The 22,485-nt window shown below is 51.5% G+C and overlaps 1 protein-coding gene across 1 annotated transcript in view; it reads left to right on the top strand.

Annotated features, from left to right (window-relative positions):
- The window catches only part of LOC137428138 (polycystin-1), a 211,301-nt gene that overhangs the window by 187,921 nt on the left and 895 nt on the right, over nucleotides 1-22,485 (top strand). The window contains exons 42-43 of the mRNA XM_068118069.2: nucleotides 1,463-1,792; nucleotides 5,213-5,878. Coding sequence (XP_067974170.2) covers nucleotides 1,463-1,792; nucleotides 5,213-5,860 — 978 coding nt within the window. The 3' untranslated portion in view covers nucleotides 5,861-5,878. The remainder of the gene's footprint in view (nucleotides 1-1,462; nucleotides 1,793-5,212; nucleotides 5,879-22,485) is intronic.

Raw genomic sequence — 22,485 nt, 5'->3', positions numbered from 1 at the left:
CAGTTCTTTCCACCTCACCACATGCTTTACCACTTGCCATCACCTTCGTTTTTCCGATATTCACCTTCAGACCTTTTGTCTCCATACATTCCTTCCACTTGTTCATCTTTTCCTTCAGTCCATCCATACTTTCCGCAATCAACACCAGATCATCTGCATACAACAACTCCCAAGGTAAACCCTCCTTTACGTTCTGAGCCAGCACCTCCATCACAGCTACAAATAGTAGTGGACTTAGTACCGACCCCTGATACACTCCCACCTTCACCTCAAACTCACCACTGTTCCCGTCCTTCGTCCTTACAGCTGTGTGCGCTCTTTTGTACATTGCCATCACTACTCTGATGAACCATTCCTCCACTCCTAACTTCCTCAATGCCCATGTCGATACTTCACATGGAACCCTATCGAATGCTTTCTCCAGATCAACAAACTCAAGAAACTACTTCTTCCTCTTCTCCATGTTCCTCTACCCTACTCAGCCTCTCTTTTAATGCCTCCCTTATTGTCACCTCTTTCAACCTCCACACCTTCATTCTCGGTTGGTACTTCACCCGCCGAGCTCTCCTCGCACCTTTCATCCTTATGTTGCAGACAACCAAGTGGTGCTGTGAAACAGCCTCCTCCCCCAGGATCACCTTTGTGTCAAGGAGGTGCCCCCTATCTCGCCTACGCACCATCAGGTAGTCAACGGTTGTCGTCGACCCACCTGACGTGTATGTAACAAGCTTATTATCCTCTTTCTGGAACTGAGTATTACAAATCAACAAATCAGCTCCATCAGCAAACTCCAAAATCCTTTCACCTTCTCCATTTCTCACACCATATCCGTAACCCCCATGAACTCCCTCAAAACCGTCCATACTCCTTCCCACATGTCCATTTAGGTCTCCTCCTACCACAACAACTTCCTCATCTTTCACGTTTTCCATCAGCTTCTCTATCGCACACCAGAACTTGTCCTTCTCTTCATCGCTACGACCAACCTGCGGAGCATATCCCGAGATGACGTTCACCAAGAGCTTTCCAATCATCATTTTCACCCTCATCAACCTGTCACTCACTCTAGTCACACTCACCACACTGGCTACAAACTCCTCAGAAAACAGGACGCTTATGAAAGAAAATTGCAAAGCAGAGATGAACACGTGAATTTTGAGTTTTTAGGCAATTTCACCACTGGGCTGAGGTATTGCAATAACTGTGTAATGGGTGAATCCATGGCCATCCATTCAGTGGGGTTTCCTGTGCAGGTGCTTCATCCATAGATGGATTTAGAGACTTGTAGGTGCTGTCAATATCAACAGCCAATAAATCTGTGCTATGATATGTGATTTTCTGTGCATTTGGTCCACGATGAACTACTAATTGAACTCTGATAATAAATTCCATCATCATGTCTCAACCCGTGTATGTATCTGACGTAAATTTTTGGGATATGTAACAAATTTATTTTTTTCAGCTGTATACCAACAAAGTACCTGCTTATCACAGCCTGGGACGAACTATGATGTCGTTGGGCTCTTCTTTACTTGCCTGCTGGTTCACCAGCTTTGCCGACCTGGATCGTGGAACTGCGAAGATGGACGCCGGAATGGTGGCCTATATTTCATGTGCTGCTGTAACCTTGCACTGGCTCTTTGCGTGCCTATTTGCTGCCATATTGCTGAGCTCACATCGGGTGGCATGCAATGGTGTACAGGGGGATGCGGACAAACCCCAGGCATACGAGATGATGGAATTCTGCATAAAACGCGTCAAGCTGACATTGGGTCTAATCAAACCAAAAGAGGTGAGATTTTCTGGGTTTTTGTTCATATAATTGTCGACCGAGTCACCCTATCTCTTTCCATTTGCTATACTTTTTAGGGGGATGGGGGTCATTGAAAAGGAAATGATGTGTATCTTCCACTTGGTTTTGCGTCAAATATTGCTTTTGCAATATGATGAAAGTACAACATGGAAAGGTGTGAATTGTGGGCTGAGGGATGGCAAAATAGCTTATTTGGTAGCATGCTCCCCGTTGAGCTTGTTCAAAGCTTTGATCCCTCGAGTCCAATCTAAACAAGAAAGCATTTGAAAATGCAAAGCCCATCCACATCCATTTGTATTCAGGCGTCGTGTTCATCCGTCTGCTAAATATGACAAAAACGGGTTTAAAAATAATAATAATAACATGAAAATTGCCGATTTTATGCAGCCTTAACTTTTGAACCTTTGATGTAAAAAAAAAAATCAGCTTCTAGCTTTTGATTGGTTAACCAATGCTGTGATCCAATCTGCAAATTCTTAAAATTTCAGGTTCATCGGATGAAAATAGACAATTTTATACAACCTTGACCTGGTGTTGGCTTAGCGGTTCGGGTGCAGGCTTGGGATCCGAGGATCCTGGGTTCGAATCCCGGTCGATCGCTGAATTAACGCCAGGGGGGTTGACTCAGCCTGTCATCCCTCTGAGGTCGGCAAATTGAGTACCAGCTTGCTGGGATGAATGATCCTGGTGTGTACCCCAGTTTAGAGTAGGTACACCGTATCCCTGCGCATCGTAGGAGGCGACTAAGGGTTGGCGTTAGGAAGGGCATCCGGCCATAAAAACATTGCCTCAAACAGGGAACCATGATTGTCATGGGGCCCGCGAGGCTAACCCCCGCTCTAGCGAGGAAAATGGCCTTAAAACGATCATTCATTCATTCATTCTTGACCTTCCTTTGACCTGTAGATTAAAAAAAACAAATCAAGTCCTAACTTTTGATTAGTTAATCAATTCAGTGACCCGATATGCAAATTCTTTAAATTTCAGATTAATCAGATGAAAATTGGTGATTTTACGCCACCTTGACCTTTGAGCTTTTAATCTAAAAAAACAATCGGCTTCTTGATTTTGATTGGTCAAACAAATCAGTGACCCAATATGCAAATACTTAAAATTTCAGGTCAATCAGTGAAAATTTGCGATCTTACACAATGTTGACCTTTGACCTTTTGATCTAAAAAACAACAATCAGCTTCTAGCTTTTGATTGTTGAACCAATTCAGTGACCCAATTAGCAAATTCTTAAAATTTCAGTTCAATCGGATGAAAATTTACGATTATATTTGATGCTGCCCTTTGACCTTTTGACCAAATTATTAATTTGCCTTCTCCATCTACATAAATAAAACACAGATTGTGTTTGTGTGTGTGTGTGTGTGTGTGTGTGTGTGTATATGTTACCGATAGACTCCTAAATGGAGAGGCTCACGTGCTTGATATTTGGCACAGACATGGCCATTGAGCCTGGGAAGGACATGGCCTACCTAAAAATATTTGACGAGATCCATATTTTTTATTCATATTTACCTCAGCACATTTCAGCGAGGAACATTATAGACGGAATCTCAGCATGTGCCAGAGCAGCTCGCTGATTCGCTCAGAGTGGTCACGTGATGTTCCATCCTCGCTGCCATACCACTGAACGGAAAATATATAGAATGACCATTGCCATTCACACCACATAGGTGGAGATGTAGCTACCGGGCGCCATTTTGGTTGGCACTCGATGCTGGGCGATGGTGATTTCCGTCACACGTTTGCACGTAATTCAGAGCGAAAAGCGATTGCGTTTTTTCACCTTTTGTGTCATCGTGTTTTGTTTCGATTTTTGTCGATTTTGTGCGATATGAATTAAACGTCTTTGAAACGGCTGTGAAACGTCTTCCCACAACCCTTCCTTAACCGATTGGAGCAGTTTATTGCTGCACAAAATGGCATTTTAACAGTTGTCTCGCTTTTAAAATCTGGCACACGTTCAAAACAAACGAGATCCGCGAAGCGAGTTGGTCGAATCGTGCTAACCAAGATGGCGACACGGCGGCTACACTTTTCACGGAGTATGAGCGTTCTATATATTTTCAATTCAGTGCACCAGACTCGCTCACGTACTTAATTTGTGGCATAGACATGGCCATTGGGCCTTCACGGTGTAATTTGTGCGAGGTTTTTGTCCGAGTGAGCTTGAGTCGAGAGGGCGAATGTACGGGTTGGGAATGTACGGGGCTCCCTACCCCCGCCCGGCAACGCCGGTACTGGAGGGCCTCACAGAATCGGTGAGTCTCCAAAATCCGCTTCGTGCTGTTGTTGCGAAGATGCAGGACGATGTCGCGATTGTTGTGGTGCTCTCCGGCCATGAGAACTGCAACGTCATTGTTCACTGGCCCTCCCCTTCCTCCCCTCCCTCCTCTCCCCTTCCCCCTCCCTCCTCTCACTCCCCCTACCTCCCCGCCCCCTTCCCCCACCCCCTCCGTCCTCCCTTACCCCCTTACCCTCCCCTCCCCCTCCCCTTCCCCATCCCTTCCTCCCTCCCCTTCCCCCTCCCTTCCCCCTCCACCCTTCCCCCTCCACCCTTCCCCCTCCACCCTTCCCCCTCCACCCTTCCCCCTCCCCTTCCCTCCTCCCCCTGCCTCCCCTCCCCCTGCTCTCCCCCTCCCCCTCCTTTTCCCTCCTCCTCCTTCCCCTCCCCCTTTCCCCTACCCTTTTGCCCTCCCCTTCCCCCTCCCTTCCCCCTCCACCGTACCCCCTCCCCTTCCCCCTCCCCCTCTCTTCCCCTCCCCTCCCCCTCCCACTCCCCCTCCCCTTCCCCTCCCCCTCCCCCTCCCCTTCCCCTCCCCCTCCCCTCCCCTTCCCCTCCCCTCACCCCTCCCCCTCTCCTCCCCCCCTCCCCTTCCCCCTCCCCCTCCCCTTCCCCCCCTCCCCCCTCCCCTTCCCCCTCCCCTCCCCCCCTCTCCTCCCCCCTCCCCTTTCCTCTCCCCCTCCCCCCTCTCCTCCCCTCCCCCCGTTCCCCTCCCCTCCCCTTCCCCCTCTCCTCCCCCTCCCGGCAATGCCGGGTACTTCTGCTAGTATTCTCATAATAAAGCTTTGGTGAAGATTTGATGACAAAACTCAAATGGTAAATTTAAATTTCAGGTCAATTGGATGAAAATTGATGATTGTATGTGATGCTGACCTTTGACCTTTTGATAACATTATTAATTTGCCTTCTCCGTATTATCATAATAAAGCTTTGGTGAAGATTTGATGACAATAGCTCAATTGGTAAAAAGGTTACGTCCCGGACAGACATGCACACAGACACACAAGCACATATATGTGATTACAAAACCCTATCTCGTGCTGTGCAAGGGAGAGCTAATAATGGCGAAGCATCACTAAAACAAAAACATCTATCGTTTGCAGTTCCGGCACAGCGTGAAGTTTGAGGGCATGGAATCCCTGCCATCGCATTCCTCCTATAGTCGCAAGTCTCCTCTTCAAACCGCACCGAGCTTGGAGAATATCAAGGGCCATTACCCAAACAAAACTTCTGGCCTGTCGTCACTTTTTGCCAGAAGCACGAAATCAGAACCCAGGGAGGCCGCACACCGAGAAGGATCACCTGAGGTTGTCGGGTTTCTGCCTCGCATTTCCCAGCTTGCTTTGGCTGCTGAAAGGATGCTAATGGCAACGGAGCACTTTGGCCAGGCCACAATTTCTCTTGCTGAACACGAATCGCAGGTTCTTGAGTTTCTACAGGAAAACCGGGAGGGCGATGGAATCACACGCAAAAGCCATCTTGGTCGTGCGCTGCTGCCACTGCCCACGCAAAGCGAGGGGCTACCTATGATGGCAAATGCTTTGGAGACCAAGTCAAGGTACAAGAGGCCTCCGGCAGCCGCCATATTGAACATGTTGAAGAAGCCAAAAGAATCGACCCTGAGCTCAGAGAGAACTTTCGGGGTGAGGTCAGCCTCACTCGAGCAGAGAGGTCCTCTTACTCAAAGGCAGAAGCAGAGAGCGAAACTGGGAAAGGAAATGGCCCAGGTAGAGAGAAAACAAAAGGAATGACGTCAATCATATCATCAGGTAGGATTTGCTGCAGTAGATAAAGATTAGTAATATTTCCTCCTCGGCGTTTTGTTTTCAGCCTAAAGAATGAGTCAATGTTAGGTAATCGTGGCATTAAGGCGTCACGTGACATGTTTTATAATTGTGCATGAGCGAAGAGGGGACACGGGGTGAACATTGAGAAAAGGAGGAAAACGAGGGTCAGAGGTGGGAGAGAGGGGTGTAGAGGGGCAGACACACGCATTCCTCCCCCAGCATCATCGACTTGGTGAGGACTATGATAGTCTTTTACTTTTATTGTGCATCTAAAACTTTAGAGGAACATCAACGTTGATATGGATTTCCTTTTCGATTTGAGAAAATTTTTTTTTGATCTCAAAGGTTTTTTGATTTTGATTTGAGATCTCAAATGAATTTTTTCTATTACAGGTGGAATTTTGTAATTCCAGGCCACCTTCAGAGCAATTCCGGACAAATTCCAAATTGCTGCCACCTCCAGTTGAAGGTCAGGTGTGGCCTTACGCTTTGCGACAAAAACAGGCCGCGACCACACAAGAAGGTTGGAATAATTGGGGCCGTCAAAGTTGTCGTGGTAGAACATGGAACATTGGTAGTTAAAAAGGAATATCTAACTGATGGCCATAAATGATTAGGAAAAGCCTTGAAATTATGTGAACTCTTTTCCGAACCCACTATTGGCTTTTGGGCAAGTCACGTGACCAACTTTTTTTCCTCTTTTCTCCCGCCTCTGGAACAAACTCCCTCACTCTCTTCAATCCCACTCCTCCCTCCAGGTCTTTAAAACAGCTGTTCACCACCAGCTTTTGTCCTCCCCCATCTTGTCACCCTTAACGTTTGATAAGCAAAGCCAAAGCTTCAAGGAGAGCATTTGCAGAAAATCCTTGAGAATTTTAAAGTGTCGGTTAGGGTTAGTATGTAACCACATTTACATGTAAACATGGCTTTAGGGTTAGTATGTAACCACATTTACATGTAAACATGGCTTTAGGGTTAGTATGTAACCACATTTACATGTAAACATGGCTTTAGGGTTAGTATGTAACCACATTTACATGTAAATATGGCTTTAGGGTTAGTATGTAACCACATTTACATGTAAACATGGCTTTAGGGTTAGTATGTAACCACATTTACATGTAAACATGGCTTTAGGGTTAGTATGTAACCACATTTACATGTAAACATGGCTTTAGGGTTAGTATGTAACCACATTTACATGTAAACACGGCTTTAGGGTTAGTATGTATCCACATTTACATGTAAACATGGCTTTAGGGTTAGTATGTAACCACATTTACATGTAAACATGGCTTTAGGGTTAGTATTGTCGCGTGACTACCCTTGGTGAACACCGTAGGGTAACACGGATGACCGATTGCGAGACTTTACACTCCCGAGGCGAAAACTCAATGGCGGATTCAAGCTCAACACAAAGTTAAACGCGCGGGAGGCCAGACGCAACGAGCTCCACAGCCTTATCTATTAAAATGAAACACCCAGGAAACTGCGTTCAAATATGTACAGAAAATAATATAAGGATTTATTATTGAAAAGTAATAACAGTGAAAAAAACACGCGCCGGTAATACTAATAACTAAATCGGGACGTCCCCACACGACTGATATCAAACACAAAACGAGGGAGATTAATTACGAAAAGAACACGTCACGTCGTTCAAAATGTACGCGGATTCGGGCTTATCTGGTCTTTCGTCGTCTTTGTGGCTGCCGTCCAACACCGCTCCTTTCGGCCCGATCGCACACCTCGCTCCAAGTTCCACGGCCCTCTGCGTCCGCCTCCAAGCGCCACCAGGCCTCGTCGGTCCAACGGCCCACACACACCACGAGCTCCTTTGCTCCAACGGTCCACCGCAGGGCTGCACGAAGCAACCAAAACCAAGTGCCAACTGCCAACTGCAACGAGCTGTGGTCACGAATGTTCAACGAACCGTGTCCTGTGCCAACTCCGACGAACTGTGCAACGAACCGTGTCCTGTGCCAACTGCCACGAACTCTGGTACGGAACTGTAACAACGAACTCTGCGACTCAACTCTCTCAACTCTGGACTCCACTCGAACTGCTGAAATGGCGTCCGACCGTCGCCTATATTGGTGGCCGATGACGTCACATTGGCGCGCTCCTCAGCCAATCATAGCCTCCCAACTCGCCCAGGTCACGCCCTCTGCGGCATGCGACTCCTGACATCTCCCGTCCGTGACCCCGCGGTCCTGGTGTAACACGTGCCAGCGAGGTTGGTAGGCCTTTGAGGTGCGCAGGCGAGGTTTGTAGGCCTTGGAGGTGTAAACGGTGGCGGTGTATTGTGGCGGTGTTCTTGGCCTGGTGGTGCCCATTTATTACGAAGTCAATGTCAGGGAAAGGGAATTATTTAATGTTGCACTAAGGACCTAACTAATGTTTATGTGGTTTGCAGTGCCATAAAGGACAAAGGTTTGATTACTAGGTGATACTCACAGGGGCGTTACCTTTAATCCCTCACTATTTAACACTCGAATCTCCAGGTAGATCCACACTCATACATCTTACCCCGACAACCGCCTGAACATCAATAACTTATTACATGTAGAGTCCCTGTCACGACAGCCGAATACCTACCTATTCAGATCTACCTAGCTCTAGATGTTGCATTACCAAATTCATAACACAGCCCCCCCCCTGGAACCGTAGCTCCTGCAAGGTTCACCGCAGGGCTACCATTCCAGCCTTAACACTTACTGTCACACACTTAATTAACCTATGAAATAAATCAGGAAGGGCTGTGGGAAGTGAGTCGGACTACCTACCTACACTTCCTTAACATGCTGAACCCCTTAACCATCATGCAAGTATGTACATCTTCTTCGTTGTTCCTGTGGAGGGAGGAAACAACAACACACAACACTAACTTAACCACAAAACTTAACCATCTTTCCAAAACTCAAAACTCTAACCTTTGTACATACCCCGGTCTACAGACCGCGTCCCCCGGTGGATGCCACAAGACTCAACCTTACCTGCGGGGCCATCCCCAATGCATCCCCCTAAATTTCCTCGGGCCCTGTCCAGATGTTACAGGTGAGTGACACGGCTCGGTGGATTTCGCCCACATTCATGCTACACAGACCCCTTAACCACTCATTCTCATTCCATAGGTCATCAAGGCATTGCAAAAATCAACAAAGCACTTATTCCCAATACACCCCCTGCAGGACCATGGCATTGATGTCATTCACGTGTGTGTGCATTCCTCAACTAGGCAGCGGGGAGGTACCGCACAAAAAGATGGTGGGGGCGCATCAGGCTGTGGTGCCCGCAGTCCCAAAAACAAGTCAACCGACTTACAAATTCATTGCCCCCCCCCCCTTTACCTCTTGGCCCCATGACAGCCCAACAGCCCCTTTCCGCCGTTACCTCGCCGGTGAGGGTCTCCACACACACCAGGCTCCTTTGCCTCCTGCTTTCGCGCAGCAACACGGGTCACCGGGGGACTTCCTCACCCCGCGGCGCCCAACCAGACCCTCCACCGACGAGCTCCAATTTCCAGTTACCACCGGCTGCCAGGGGTAATTGCCGCAGAGGGGGGCCCGCAGGCATCGCTCCTCAGAGCTTGCTCTGTACCTGCGGACACACACACCTTCCCCACCCATGGTCCCCAAAACACACTTCCTCCCCCGCTGCCATTCAATTCTCCACACAACTCAGCACAATTCAGTACAATTCATAGATGGTGTAAAAGGTGTTACAAGGCTTGCCATGGCCTGCTACATGTGAAATTCCCCCAGTTCACATTTAAACCATCACATCTTCCCAAAAGCACATTTCCAAAAGCACAATTATCACCCCTCATTATCTCCAATAATCATCACACACTCTCCAGGTTCCACTCTCACGACCACATCAAAACACCTAACCACAATACAAAAACATACGCCACCCACAAGACACTGTGGCTCCCATTCCATCCCCTCACCGGCCATGTCATCACTCGCTCTCACCTCCCAACTCCAAATTACATGTCCCCAATTTCCCAAAGCAAATCCTGAAGCCTGGGACAGTACTCCTCAAAACACTCACCTCAAGTGCAGGTAGTTGCAGGTTGGTCAGGTTCAAAGGTGCCATCCACCCATACAATTCCCAAAATTTCACATTGGGCCAACCAAATACTTCCAAATTTCTCTTTTGTCCCCACTACACTGGCAGGTATGTGGATCCGCATCCAACGGTGATCATCACTACACTACCTGTGGCCACGACAGCTCTGCACCTCTACCGTGCAAGGGTCACCGGGACAAGGTGAGCAGTCAAAACGCCAACATGGCCCATGAGTGTCCATAAGGGCGCGACCCACCATCCATCCTTCGGCCCCCCTGCGAGGAACACAGCTGCAGCAGCCCCAGCTGGCCAATGTGGTGAGCACTTGCTGCCACAACACACACTACCGCACACACAACCTCGGCCCTGGGGGGCACGGTCGCAGTGCGTGGCATCCCTACAGCCACGTCCCCTGCACCTCCCCATCATCCCCCAGTCCGACTACAGAACTGCAGCCCCCCAGTGCTCACCCACACTTGACCACACCAAGGTCCAGTCAACAGCCATGCTCCACCAGGAGACCCACCCAGAAGACATGGTCCACACACCTCGGACACGCACAGCACCACGTTGACCCTCAGGCTACACAACTACATCCCCATCATCCCGCGTCCCAAATATCAGCACAGTTGCCCCCGCAACCAGTTGAAAGCTGTGTCTTGCTACCCTATTAATTTCATCACAGCCTCCAACACTTTGGTCTACACACCTGGATCAATAATGGCGTCACTGTACAGTGTCCACCATGGCATTTCAAAATCCACCCTTAAATTTCCATCTAACCCACAGATTACCCATGCCAACCATTTGTCACATTTCACTAACCTCACCAAAGAAGGATGCTTTGCCATACACATGCCAGCCGAGCATGGCCCATATGCTCGGCTCGTTACACATCTCCCGATTCACATCCCCATGGCTCTCTTCCCAACCCGAGAGTCCATAAATCATAACGGAGCATCTGTGGAAGGTCACTCACACCATCACGTTCCACAGATGCCCCAATGGTTGTCCGGCAGGCTATCTCCATCCCTGTCCATTCGGTTTGACCCGCGTCCATAGACCAACCACCATGCCAGGTCACCACATGCTGGTTGTCCTAGAGTCCCTGGAGGAGAGTGCCAGGCCGCATGCCCGGGTGGTCACCACATCAGTCCCAAGTTGGCCGTCCGCAGTGCCACCACCAAAGCGCGACCCACAACACCTCCCCCTAGTGGTCCTCAATATTTGCCATCCCAGGCTTGAGAAACCACCTCGGACCTCCCTGGAGGTCTTAACCCCCACCAGGGTCCGGTGACCCTGCCGGCCCGAGCCACCACCTCGGACGGCGCCCCGACGGACAAGGGACGCCACACTCCACCAGACCCCCCGTGGGACCCAGGTCGTACCTCGACACCCAAGGCTGGACCCCACGTCCAAATCTCGCCATCACAGCCCCCCAGCTGGCTGGCATACCCAAATTTTGAAAGGGGCAACTTTGGCCCGAGGCCATCACCCATGACCTCTCCATGTCCAAATCCCGCAGCCCGGGGACCAATCCCAACCATGGCTGCTCCAAATCAATTTCCCATTGTAATTTTATTTTACAAATTTTCATTCCCACTGCCATTCCGCAGCTGCAGGGAACAACCTCTACCACCGGTTGTTCTGCCCCTCCCTGCAGTTGATCCAAATTCCCTACAGGGACCAAATCTCCAGAAGCTCTATCTCCCGATCCTCCAAGATCCAAATCCAGCCCGGAGCCAACACACTCCCCCAACTGGTTGTCCAATTTTGGAGCCTCTGTTTCCAAATAGCAGTGTACAGTGAGCGTCCCCTCGGTCATTCCAACCACCTCCTCGGACCAACTCACCTCTTCACCCAGGCTCCTTTGGGCCTGAACAAGCTCTACCTCCATGGGACTGTCACAGGTCTCCAGCCGCTGGATCAAATCATCCTCAATAAATACCCGGTCCGGCTCTATCGCATGGACCCCCAAAAACTCTACCCCCTCTTGCTCCGCACCACCGCCCTGGTGCTGCACAATTCCAAATTCATCCCCCGGTTGGGGTGTTGTGACATCCACACGGTCCCGATAAACAACCAGGCCAGAATGTGGGAAACATTCCCCATTACAACTCTCACATTCCAAATTTCCTTCCCCGCTCACCTGTGGACTCTCCACGTTTACCTGCAGGCATTCCCCCTCTACCTGTACACATTCCCCATCCACCTGTGGACATTCCCCATCCACCTGTGCAATTCTAAATTTTGCCATTTTGTTTGCCAGCCCATCAATTTTAATACTCAATCGATCACTCATTTCCTTCATTCCTTCCCTCCATTCCTTCCCCTGTGACTTCATTTGTTCATTCAATTCCCGACTGGCTCGCTCACTCTGTGCGTTCATGTCTCCCATCTGCTTTCCCAATCGCTCACTGTTCTTTTCCATCCCTTCCATTTTTCGGAGCAATTGACCCAACATCTGGTCGGTTGTCGGGGCCGTTCCTACTACTCCCGACTCCCCGGTGGGGGAGGGGGATAAGTTGGTGCTCGGGACGAGGGAGGTTCCAAGGCTCACCTCTGCATCTAATTCCCCTATTTCCGGCTCACTCCCGACGCTGACGGAGGCCTCGCTGCGTACTTCCATCTCATCAATTTCCGACATCCGCTTTCCGGAAGATTGTTTCCCGCGCGCGTATTTATTTTAATAATTCCTGAAACAATTTAAATTTGACGAAGACACGATATCGCGCTCCGTTTGCCCGATTGATTATTAAATTTCTCCGCCTCGACTATAAAAATTTTGCGTTCGAACGTCGGGCGCAATGTACGCCCGACCGTGTCGATGTCTCCCCGCGGACAAAAAAAAATTTGTCCGACCGTGTCGATGTCTCGCCGCGGACAAAAAATTTGTCCGACGGGTTCAAATCCTACACTCCTGACACCACTTGTCGCGTGACTACCCTTGGTGAACACCGTAGGGTAACACGGATGACCGATTGCGAGACTTTACACTCCCGAGGCGAAAACTCAATGGCGGATTCAAGCTCAACACAAAGTTAAACGCGCGGGAGGCCAGACGCAACGAGCTCCACAGCCTTATCTATTAAAATGAAACACCCAGGAAACTGCGTTCAAATATGTACAGAAAATAATATAAGGATTTATTATTGAAAAGTAATAACAGTGAAAAAAACACGCGCCGGTAATACTAATAACTAAATCGGGACGTCCCCACACGACTGATATCAAACACAAAACGAGGGAGATTAATTACGAAAAGAACACGTCACGTCGTTCAAAATGTACGCGGATTCGGGCTTATCTGGTCTTTCGTCGTCTTTGTGGCTGCCGTCCAACACCGCTCCTTTCGGCCCGATCGCACACCTCGCTCCAAGTTCCACGGCCCTCTGCGTCCGCCTCCAAGCGCCACCAGGCCTCGTCGGTCCAACGGCCCACACACACCACGAGCTCCTTTGCTCCAACGGTCCACCGCAGGGCTGCACGAAGCAACCAAAACCAAGTGCCAACTGCCAACTGCAACGAGCTGTGGTCACGAATGTTCAACGAACCGTGTCCTGTGCCAACTCCGACGAACTGTGCAACGAACCGTGTCCTGTGCCAACTGCCACGAACTCTGGTACGGAACTGTAACAACGAACTCTGCGACTCAACTCTCTCAACTCTGGACTCCACTCGAACTGCCGAAATGGCGTCCGACCGTCGCCTATATTGGTGGCCGATGACGTCACATTGGCGCGCTCCTCAGCCAATCATAGCCTCCCAACTCGCCCAGGTCACGCCCTCTGCGGCATGCGACTCCTGACATCTCCCGTCCGTGACCCCGCGGTCCTGGTGTAACACGTGCCAGCGAGGTTGGTAGGCCTTTGAGGTGCGCAGGCGAGGTTTGTAGGCCTTGGAGGTGTAAACGGTGGCGGTGTATTGTGGCGGTGTTCTTGGCCTGGTGGTGCCCATTTATTACGAAGTCAATGTCAGGGAAAGGGAATTATTTAATGTTGCACTAAGGACCTAACTAATGTTTATGTGGTTTGCAGTGCCATAAAGGACAAAGGTTTGATTACTAGGTGATACTCACAGGGGCGTTACCTTTAATCCCTCACTATTTAACACTCGAATCTCCAGGTAGATCCACACTCATACATCTTACCCCGACAACCGCCTGAACATCAATAACTTATTACATGTAGAGTCCCTGTCACGACAGCCGAATACCTACCTATTCAGATCTACCTAGCTCTAGATGTTGCATTACCAAATTCATAACACAATGTAACCACATTTACATGTAAACATGGCTTTAGGGTTAGTATGTAACCACATTTACATGTAAATATAGGGTTAGGGTTAGTATGTAACCACATTTACATGTAAATATAGGGTTAGGGTTAGTATGTAACCACATTTACATGTCAATATAGGGTTAGGGTTAGTATGTAACCACATTTACATGTAAATATAGGGTTAGGGTTAGTATGTAACCACATTTACATGTAAATATAGGGTTAGGGTTAGTATGTAACCACATTTACATGTCAATATAGGGTTAGGGTTAGTATGTAACCACATTTACATGTCAATATAGGTTTATATGTAACCACATTTACTCACATGAACAGTTTAATCGACTTTTCATTTAGTCCAGCTATGACTATACTATTACTCGTGTTATAAATATAACATTATATTATGTTATTGTAGGAGGTGATTTTGTAGGAGTTGCCGGTGACGAGAGGACGAGGCCATTTCTAGTTGTTCAAAGCTCCTTTATTCCAACAGAACTCCTCACCATCAAAAGCCCCACTGGCCCGTGCCCGTGGTTTATGTCCCCATATGGTAACCACTATAATTTGTTTTGTTTGAGTGGAATTGGTGATTCATGTTGTAATTCTTGTTATGATACAATGTAGTGCAGGCGCAATTATTATTGTTTTGTCATAGAGTTGATTAGTATTTACAATGTTGGTTCGATAAAGAGTAGAGAGAGGAATGTGAACAAGTTTGATCGTCATAGTAAAATCTGCTTGTCATCAGCAACTCACCATGACACCATGACTCATGGGCAGGAATTTTCCAGGGCGAGTGGAACCATGCCCGAATGAGTTGTGGCCTTGGATGCCATGCGCAGACAGCCATGGGCATGCCTGGTATGATCGGCATAACATCCTCTGACCGGGAGATGCAGGGGATGTTGGTGTTGGCAGACAGAGCAAGAATGAAGAGATCTACGCATGTTCCGAAGGCAACACGATAAACAAAGGAGGAAGCAACACACACGGGGGGAGATGTTTGGGAAGTCACCTCACTGGGATCACATAACATTGCGTCACACTTGAGGGGTGTGGAAGATAGGGAGAGTTCTCCCTTCAAAATGACGATGCACTCAGACGTCCCCATAAGTGGGGACCAAATGAGCTATTTGGAGCATTCTTTGTTGGGGTGTGCTGTTTCAGCAAGGCCGGTGACCTCCTGTTGTGCTGTTCATCGTATTGGGGTTATTTCCAGCAGCAAGATGTGATGAATCCAAACAAGTACTGCAGTTTGCGTAGGTGCTGAACTAAGCTCCCTTTCCAAGCATCACTGGACTACACGGAACTTGTCAGGTCGACCTGTGCAACTCCTTTGTTCCTCTACTTCACTGCATTTTAGTTACATCTGCCTCTACTGCTCACTGCACTGTTAAGTTAACCATAAACTGTGTCATTTTAAATTAGAACTGCAACTGCACTGCCTCTACTGCTCACTACACTGTTGAGTTAACCATAAACTGTGTCATTTTAAATTAGATCTGCTACTGCACTGCCTCTACTGCTCACTACACTGTTGAGTTAACCATAAACTGTGTCATTTTAAATTAGATCTGCAACTGCCTCTACTACTCACTGCACTGTTGAGTTAACCATACACTGTGTTATTTTAAATTAGATCTGCTACTGCCTCCACTGCTCACTACACTGTTGAGTTAACCATACACTGTATTATTTTAAATTAGATCTGCAACTGCCTCTACTACTCACTGCACTGTTGAGTTAACCATACACTGTGTTATTTTAAATTAGATCTGCTACTGCCTCTACTACTCACTGCACTGTTGAGTTAACCATACACTGTTATTTTAAATTAGAGCTGCTATTGCCTCCACTGCTCACTACACTGTTGAGTTAACCATACACTGTGTTATTTTAAATTAGATCTGCTACTGCCTCCACTGCTCACTACACTGTTGAGTTAACCATACACTGTGTTATTTTAAATTAGAGCTGCTATTGCCTCCACTGCTCACTACACTGTTGAGTTAACCATACACTGTGTTATTTTAAATTAGAGCTGCTACTGCCTCCACTACTCACTGCACTGTTGAGTTAACCATACACTGTGTTATTTTAAATTAGAGCTGCTACTGCCTCCACTGCTCACTGCACTGTTGAGTTAACCATACACTGTGTTATTTTAAATTAGAACTGCTACTAACTCTACTGCTCACTACACTGTTGAGTTAACCATACACTGTGTTATTTTAAATTAGATCTGCTACTGCCTCCACTGCTCACTACACTGTTGAGTTAACCATACACTGTGTTATTTTAAATTAGAACTGCTACTACCTCTACTGCTCACTACACTGTTGAGTTAACCATACACTGTGTTATTTTAAATGAGAACTGCAACTGCCTCTACTGCTCACTACACTGTTGAGTTAACCATACACTGTGTTATTTTAAATTAGAGCTGCCTCTAATGCTCACTACACTGTTGAGTTAACCATAAAGTGTGTTATTTTAAATTAGAACTGCTACTGCCTCTACTGCTCACTACACTGTTGAGTTAACCATACACTGTTATTTTAAATTAGAACTGCTACTGCCTCTACTGCTCACTACACTGTTGAGTTAACCATACACTGTGTTATTTTAAATTAGAGCTGCTACTGCCTCCACTGCTCACTGCACTGTTGAGTTAACCATACACTGTGTTATTTGAAATTAGAGCTGCGACTGCCTCCACTGCTCACTGCACTGTTGAGTTAACCATACACTGTTATTTTAAATTAGAGCTGCTACTGCCTATACTGCTCACTGCACTGTTGAGCTAACCATACACTGTGTTATTTTAAATTAGAGCTGCTACTGCCTATACTGCTCACTACATTGTTGAGTTAACCATACACTGTGTTATTTTAAATTAGAGCTGCTACTGCCTCTACTGCTCACTACATTGTTGAGTTAACCATACACTGTGTTATTTTAAATTAGAGCTGCTACTGCCTCTACTGCTCACTGCACTGTTAAGTTAACCATACACTGTGTTATTTTAAATTAGAGCTGATACTGCCTCTACTGCTCACTGCACTGTTAAGTTAACCATACACTGTGTTATTTTAAATTAGAGCTGCTACTGCCTATACTGCTCACTACATTGTTGAGTTAACCATACACTGTGTTATTTTAAATTAGAGCTGCTACTGCCGCTACTGCTCACTGCACTGTTACGGTAAGTTAACCATACAATGTGTTATTTTAAATTAGAGTTATGACTGCCTCACTACACCCTCAAGTCCTTTATGGCGTGCTCGAAATGTCACTTCAATGTGCTCACATCCTGTAACTGCTGCCTTGTTTTCATAATTCAGTGATTGGCCTGACACCTTTTGGTGAACTGGTGCTGTTGTGAATTTGCTTTGTTAATGATAGGTTTAAGGTAATTTGGGTAAAGTTTGTGAATCATAAATAAATAGCTATTAAAGCGCGGCGTTACGTGCGCTGCTTGTGAGCAAGGAGGAAGCGGACAAGCGGTAACATATAAACGTCTTTATTGTAAGAGCTCACTGTAACACTGTACCGCTCCGGGCTGGGCGCCCGGTGTATATCATGAGGCCACGCCTACCCCTCGGGCGTGGCCACCGCCCACTTGGTGCGCGGAATGATGTCACCACGCCAGTGGGCTTTTGTGTCCGCCACACGCGCCCCCCCAGAATTCCCGCGCACCTGGAGGGCCAGTTTGCGGGGCAGACGAATGACCCGGCCAAAGCGCCCCCTGGCGATCGGCGGCGTCCGGGGTGCAGGGATGCCAGGTGGGATGCCCCTGGCTGCCCCTGGGATGGGTGCAGGACCGGGGGCGGCGTGGCGGCGGGGCTGGGTGGTGCCGGGGGTCCGCCCGCAGGAGGGCGGCCCCGACGTGGGGGTCGGGCCACTGGCGGTGGATGGTCCACATCGAGGTGGGCCGGCTTGAGGCGGTCTACCGAAACGCGGTCAGGAGTACCGCCGATGTCCAGGGTGAAGTGCTTCGCCCCGGTCTCCAGCACGTGGAAAGGCCCGTCGTACGGGGGCCGCAGTGGTGTCCGATGGGCATCGTGGCGGACGAAGACGTACTCCGCCGTGCGAAGCTCCGGGGCGACGTGCGTCGGTGGGTGCCCGTGGCATGCCGTTGGCACCGGGGCGAACCTCTGGGCGGTCTCTTGCAGAGCGGAGCGCTGCTGTGCCGCGGACCATGGTGCCGTGGAGTCGGGGAGGAATTCGCCCGGCACCCGCAGCGGTTGCCCGAAGACCAACTCCGCCGCGGATGCGCGCAGGTCCTCCTTGGGCGCCGTCCGGAGGCCCAGCAGGACCCAGGGGAGCCTGTCGACCCAGCCGCCGTCGCGGAGGGTGGCCCGGAGCGCGGCCTTCAATGAGCGGTGAAATCGCTCACACAGGCCGTTAGCCTGGGGGTGGTAGGCCTTGGTTCGGTGCAGCCGGACCCCGATCCCCTGCGCAACCGCCCCCCAGAGCTCCGAGGTGAACTGGGGGCCACGGTCGGATGAGATGTCTGAGGGGGCGCCGAACCGGGCGACCCAGGTGGCGATGAAAGCCTGCGCGACATCGGCCGCCGTTGTCGACGCCAAGGGCACGGCCTCCGGCCACCGGGTGGTGCGGTCCACCATGGTGAGGACGTAGGTGAAACCCCGCGAGGGGGGCAGCGGTCCCACCAGGTCCACGTGGACGTGGTCAAACCGGCGTTCTGGCACCGTGAACGGGGCCAACGGGGCCTGGGTGTGCCGGTGCACCTTGGCGCGCTGGCACGCGAGGCACGTCCTGGCCCAGCCGCGGACGGCCTTCCGGAGGCCATGCCAGACGAACTTGTCGGCGATCAGCCTTTGGGAGGCCCTCGCGCCCGGGTGGGACAGGCCGTGGATGGCGTCAAACACCTGGCGCTGCCAGCCCGCGGGCACGATGGGGCGAGGACGCCCGAGGGAGACGTCGCACAAGAGGGCCGCGCCCGCGCCGTCGAATGGCACCTCGGTGACGCGGAGGCCCGTGACGGCGGTCCGCAAGGCCTGGACGTCGGGGTCAGCGGCCTGGTCCGCTGCCATCCGGGCATAGTCGATGCCGAGGTGGACTGCGTGGGCGACGGCCCGGGAAAGGCAATCCGCCACCGGGTTGTCCTTCCCCGCGACGTGCTGGATGTCTGTCGTGTACTCGGACACGGCCGAGAGGTGACGCTGCTGCCGGGCCGACCACGGCTCGGTGACCTTGCCCATCGCGAAGATCAGCGGCTTGTGGTCGACGAAGGCAGTGAACGCACGGCCCTCGAGCAGATGGCGGAAGTGCCTGACCGCCAAGTGAAGTCCGAGCAACTCACGGTCGAAGGTACTGTAACGGCGTTCGGGCGGGCGAAGCTGCCGGCTAAAGAACGCCAGCGGTTGCCAAGCTCCACGCACCCATTGCTCATGCACCGCGCCCACCGCGTAGTCCGAGGCATCGGTGGTGAGGGCGATCGGTGCATCGGGCGCCGGGTGCGCGAGCATGGTGGCGTTAGCCAAGGCGAGCTTCGCGCCCGTGAACGCCGTGTCCATCTGCTCGGTCCAGGTAACGTCGCCTTTGCCCGGCTTACCTCGGAGAGCTTCGTGCAGGGGCGCAGGAGCTGGGCGATACGGGGCAGGAACCGATGGTAAAAGTTCACCATGCCCAGGAACTCCTGCAGCCCTCTGATCGTGCGGGGGTGCGGAAACCCCTTCACCGCCTCCACCTTGGCCGGCAGGGGGACGGCTCCGTGCCTGGTGACACGGTGCCCCAGAAAATCGATTGTGGCGGCGCCGAACCGGCACTTTGCGGGGTTCACAATCAGGCCATGCTGGTCCAGGCGTTCGAAGAGCGTGCGGAGGTGGCGTAGGTGCTCTTCGCGGGACGCGCTGGCGACGAGGATATTGTCCAGGTAGACGTAGACAAAATCCAAGTCGCGCAGGACGCTGTCCATCAGTCGCTGGAACGCCTGAGCCGCATTCTTCAGACCGAAGGGCATGCGCAGGAACTCGAAGAGTCCGAATGGCGTGATGACCGCCGTCTTCGGGACGTCCTCCGGTCTGACGGGGACCTGATGGTAGCCGCGTATGAGGTCCACCTTCGAGAAGAAGGACCTGCCCGCCAAACGGGCGGAAAAGTCCTGAATGTGGGGGACGGGGTAGCGGTCGGGAGTCGTGGCGTCATTGAGACGGCGATAGTCCCCGCACGGTCGCCATCCCCCGCCGGGCTTCGGCACGATGTGCAGCGGCGACGCCCAAGCGCTCTCTGAGCGCCGAACGATGCCGAGTCGCTCCAGGGTAGCGAACCCCGCTTTTGCCACCGCCAGCTTCGTCGGCTCGAGGCGGCGTGCCCGGGCGTAGACCGGTGGCCCGACGGTGGGGATGTGATGGGCCACCCCGTGCTTGACGGCCCCCGCCGAGTAGGTGGGCCGCGTGAGGGCCGGGAAGCCGGCGAGGAGGCGGGTGAATGCGTCCGCTGCCGGAAGCGTACAGACCAACGTGGCCGGAACCGAATCGTTCGGCAAGCCGCTTGGCAAGCCGCTCGTTGAGCTGGGCAACGCACAAGCGAGCGAGCTGAACGTCTCGGCCTGGACAAGACGTCTGCGCTTGACGTCGACCAGGAGCCCATTAGCGCACAGGAAGTCCGTGCCAAGCAGTGCCATGGGCACGTCGGCGGTGACGAACGTCCATCGGAAAACCTGCCCTCCAAACCGCAGAGAGAGGCAGCGTTTTCCGTACGTACGGATGGGCGTCCCGTTCGCGGCAAGCAGCGCGGGGCCCCCACCCGCGGCGTGCTTGTCTGACGTGCCGGCGGGAATGACACTCACCTGCGCTCCCGTGTCGCACAGGTAACGGCGCCCGGAGAAGGTGTCCGTTATAAACAGCAGGCTGCTCGAACGGCCGGCGCTCATCGCCACTATTGAGCGCCGGCCCGGGCGTTTCCCGACCCGTTGAAGGAGCACGGCGGATGACACCGCCGAGCTTCGTGGCCGAACTTGGCGTGGAACCAGCACCAGGTGGTGGAGCTGGAGGAGCGCGGCTGGCTCCGCCAGGCCGGTGGAGTTGGCGGGTTTCCCCGCGGTGGCGGTTTTCGCCGCGGCGGTGGGCGGGGCGTGGCGGCGTTCACGAGGTGCGTATCAGCATGCTGCGTATGCTGTAGAAGCTGATGCTGTGGAACATGCTGCTGAACATCAGCCTCGAGGGCCGTGACGGCCACGCCGACGCTCGCCCGCGTGTCCGAAGCGGCGAAGTACCTGTCCGCCTCGGCTGCCAATGCTCGGGGTGCCGTTAGCTCGGTCCCGACCAACGCGAGGCGAACCTGCGCTGGAAGTTGGCGCCGGAAAAGCGCCCGGAATAGCGAACCGTGGGCTTCGTCGCCCAACAGTGACAGCATATGGTCCATTCGGACCGACGGGCACGTCTCACCGAGCTCGGGGAGATCCAGGAGGCGGTCGGCCCGTGCGTCGTCTGTGAGGCCGAACGTGGCTAGGAGTAGCCGCTTGAGTGCCTCGTACTTGTGGCCGTCCGGTGGGTGGCGAAGGACGGACACAACTCGAGCGGCCGTGCCGGGCCCGAGGGAGGCGACGACGTGGCAATAGCGCGTGTCATCGCCGGTGAGGCGCCGAAGCTGAAATTGGGCTTCGGCCTGGACGAACCAGACTTCGGCCTGAGCCTCCCAAAATTCCGGAAGTTTGACGAAGTCGGCCATGGTGATGGCGTCGCGTGTGGAAGGATCGCTCCGGCAGATCCAATGTCGAGGGTCACCAGTAAAGCGCGGCGTTACGCGCGCTGCTCGTGAGCAAGGAGGAAGCGGACAAGCGGTAACATATAAACGTCTTTATTGTAAGAGCTCACTGTAACACTGTACCGCTCCGGGCTGGGCGCCCAGTGTATATCATGAGGCCACGCCTACCCCTCGGGCGTGGCCACCGCCCACTTGGTGCACGGAATGATGTCACCATGCCAGTGGGCTTTTGTGTCCGCCACACTATATTATTTTTATGACCAACATTGTGCCACATGTCCTGTTTTCCTTGTACTTTGTTAAAGAGCCTGTTTACTTGACCCGCTCCATGAATTGGAGTGTGAGGGCTTCCATCTTGGTCATGAGTGGTCATCTGTGTGCCCTGTGGATGGTTGTGATCCCCGAGCACATGACAATATATGTTGTGCAGGTGGCAATTCAAATCTCAGTTCTGTAAACTCTGTGCACAGTGTATTGTGATTGTAATGCAGTTTT

This window comes from Myxine glutinosa, chromosome 5, assembly GCF_964187855.1.
Source record: "Myxine glutinosa chromosome 5, kmMyxGlut1.1, whole genome shotgun sequence".
Lineage (NCBI taxonomy): Eukaryota > Metazoa > Chordata > Myxini > Myxiniformes > Myxinidae > Myxine > Myxine glutinosa.
Note: the sequence above shows the minus strand (reverse complement) of the source record. Positions and strands in the feature narration are given on the sequence as shown.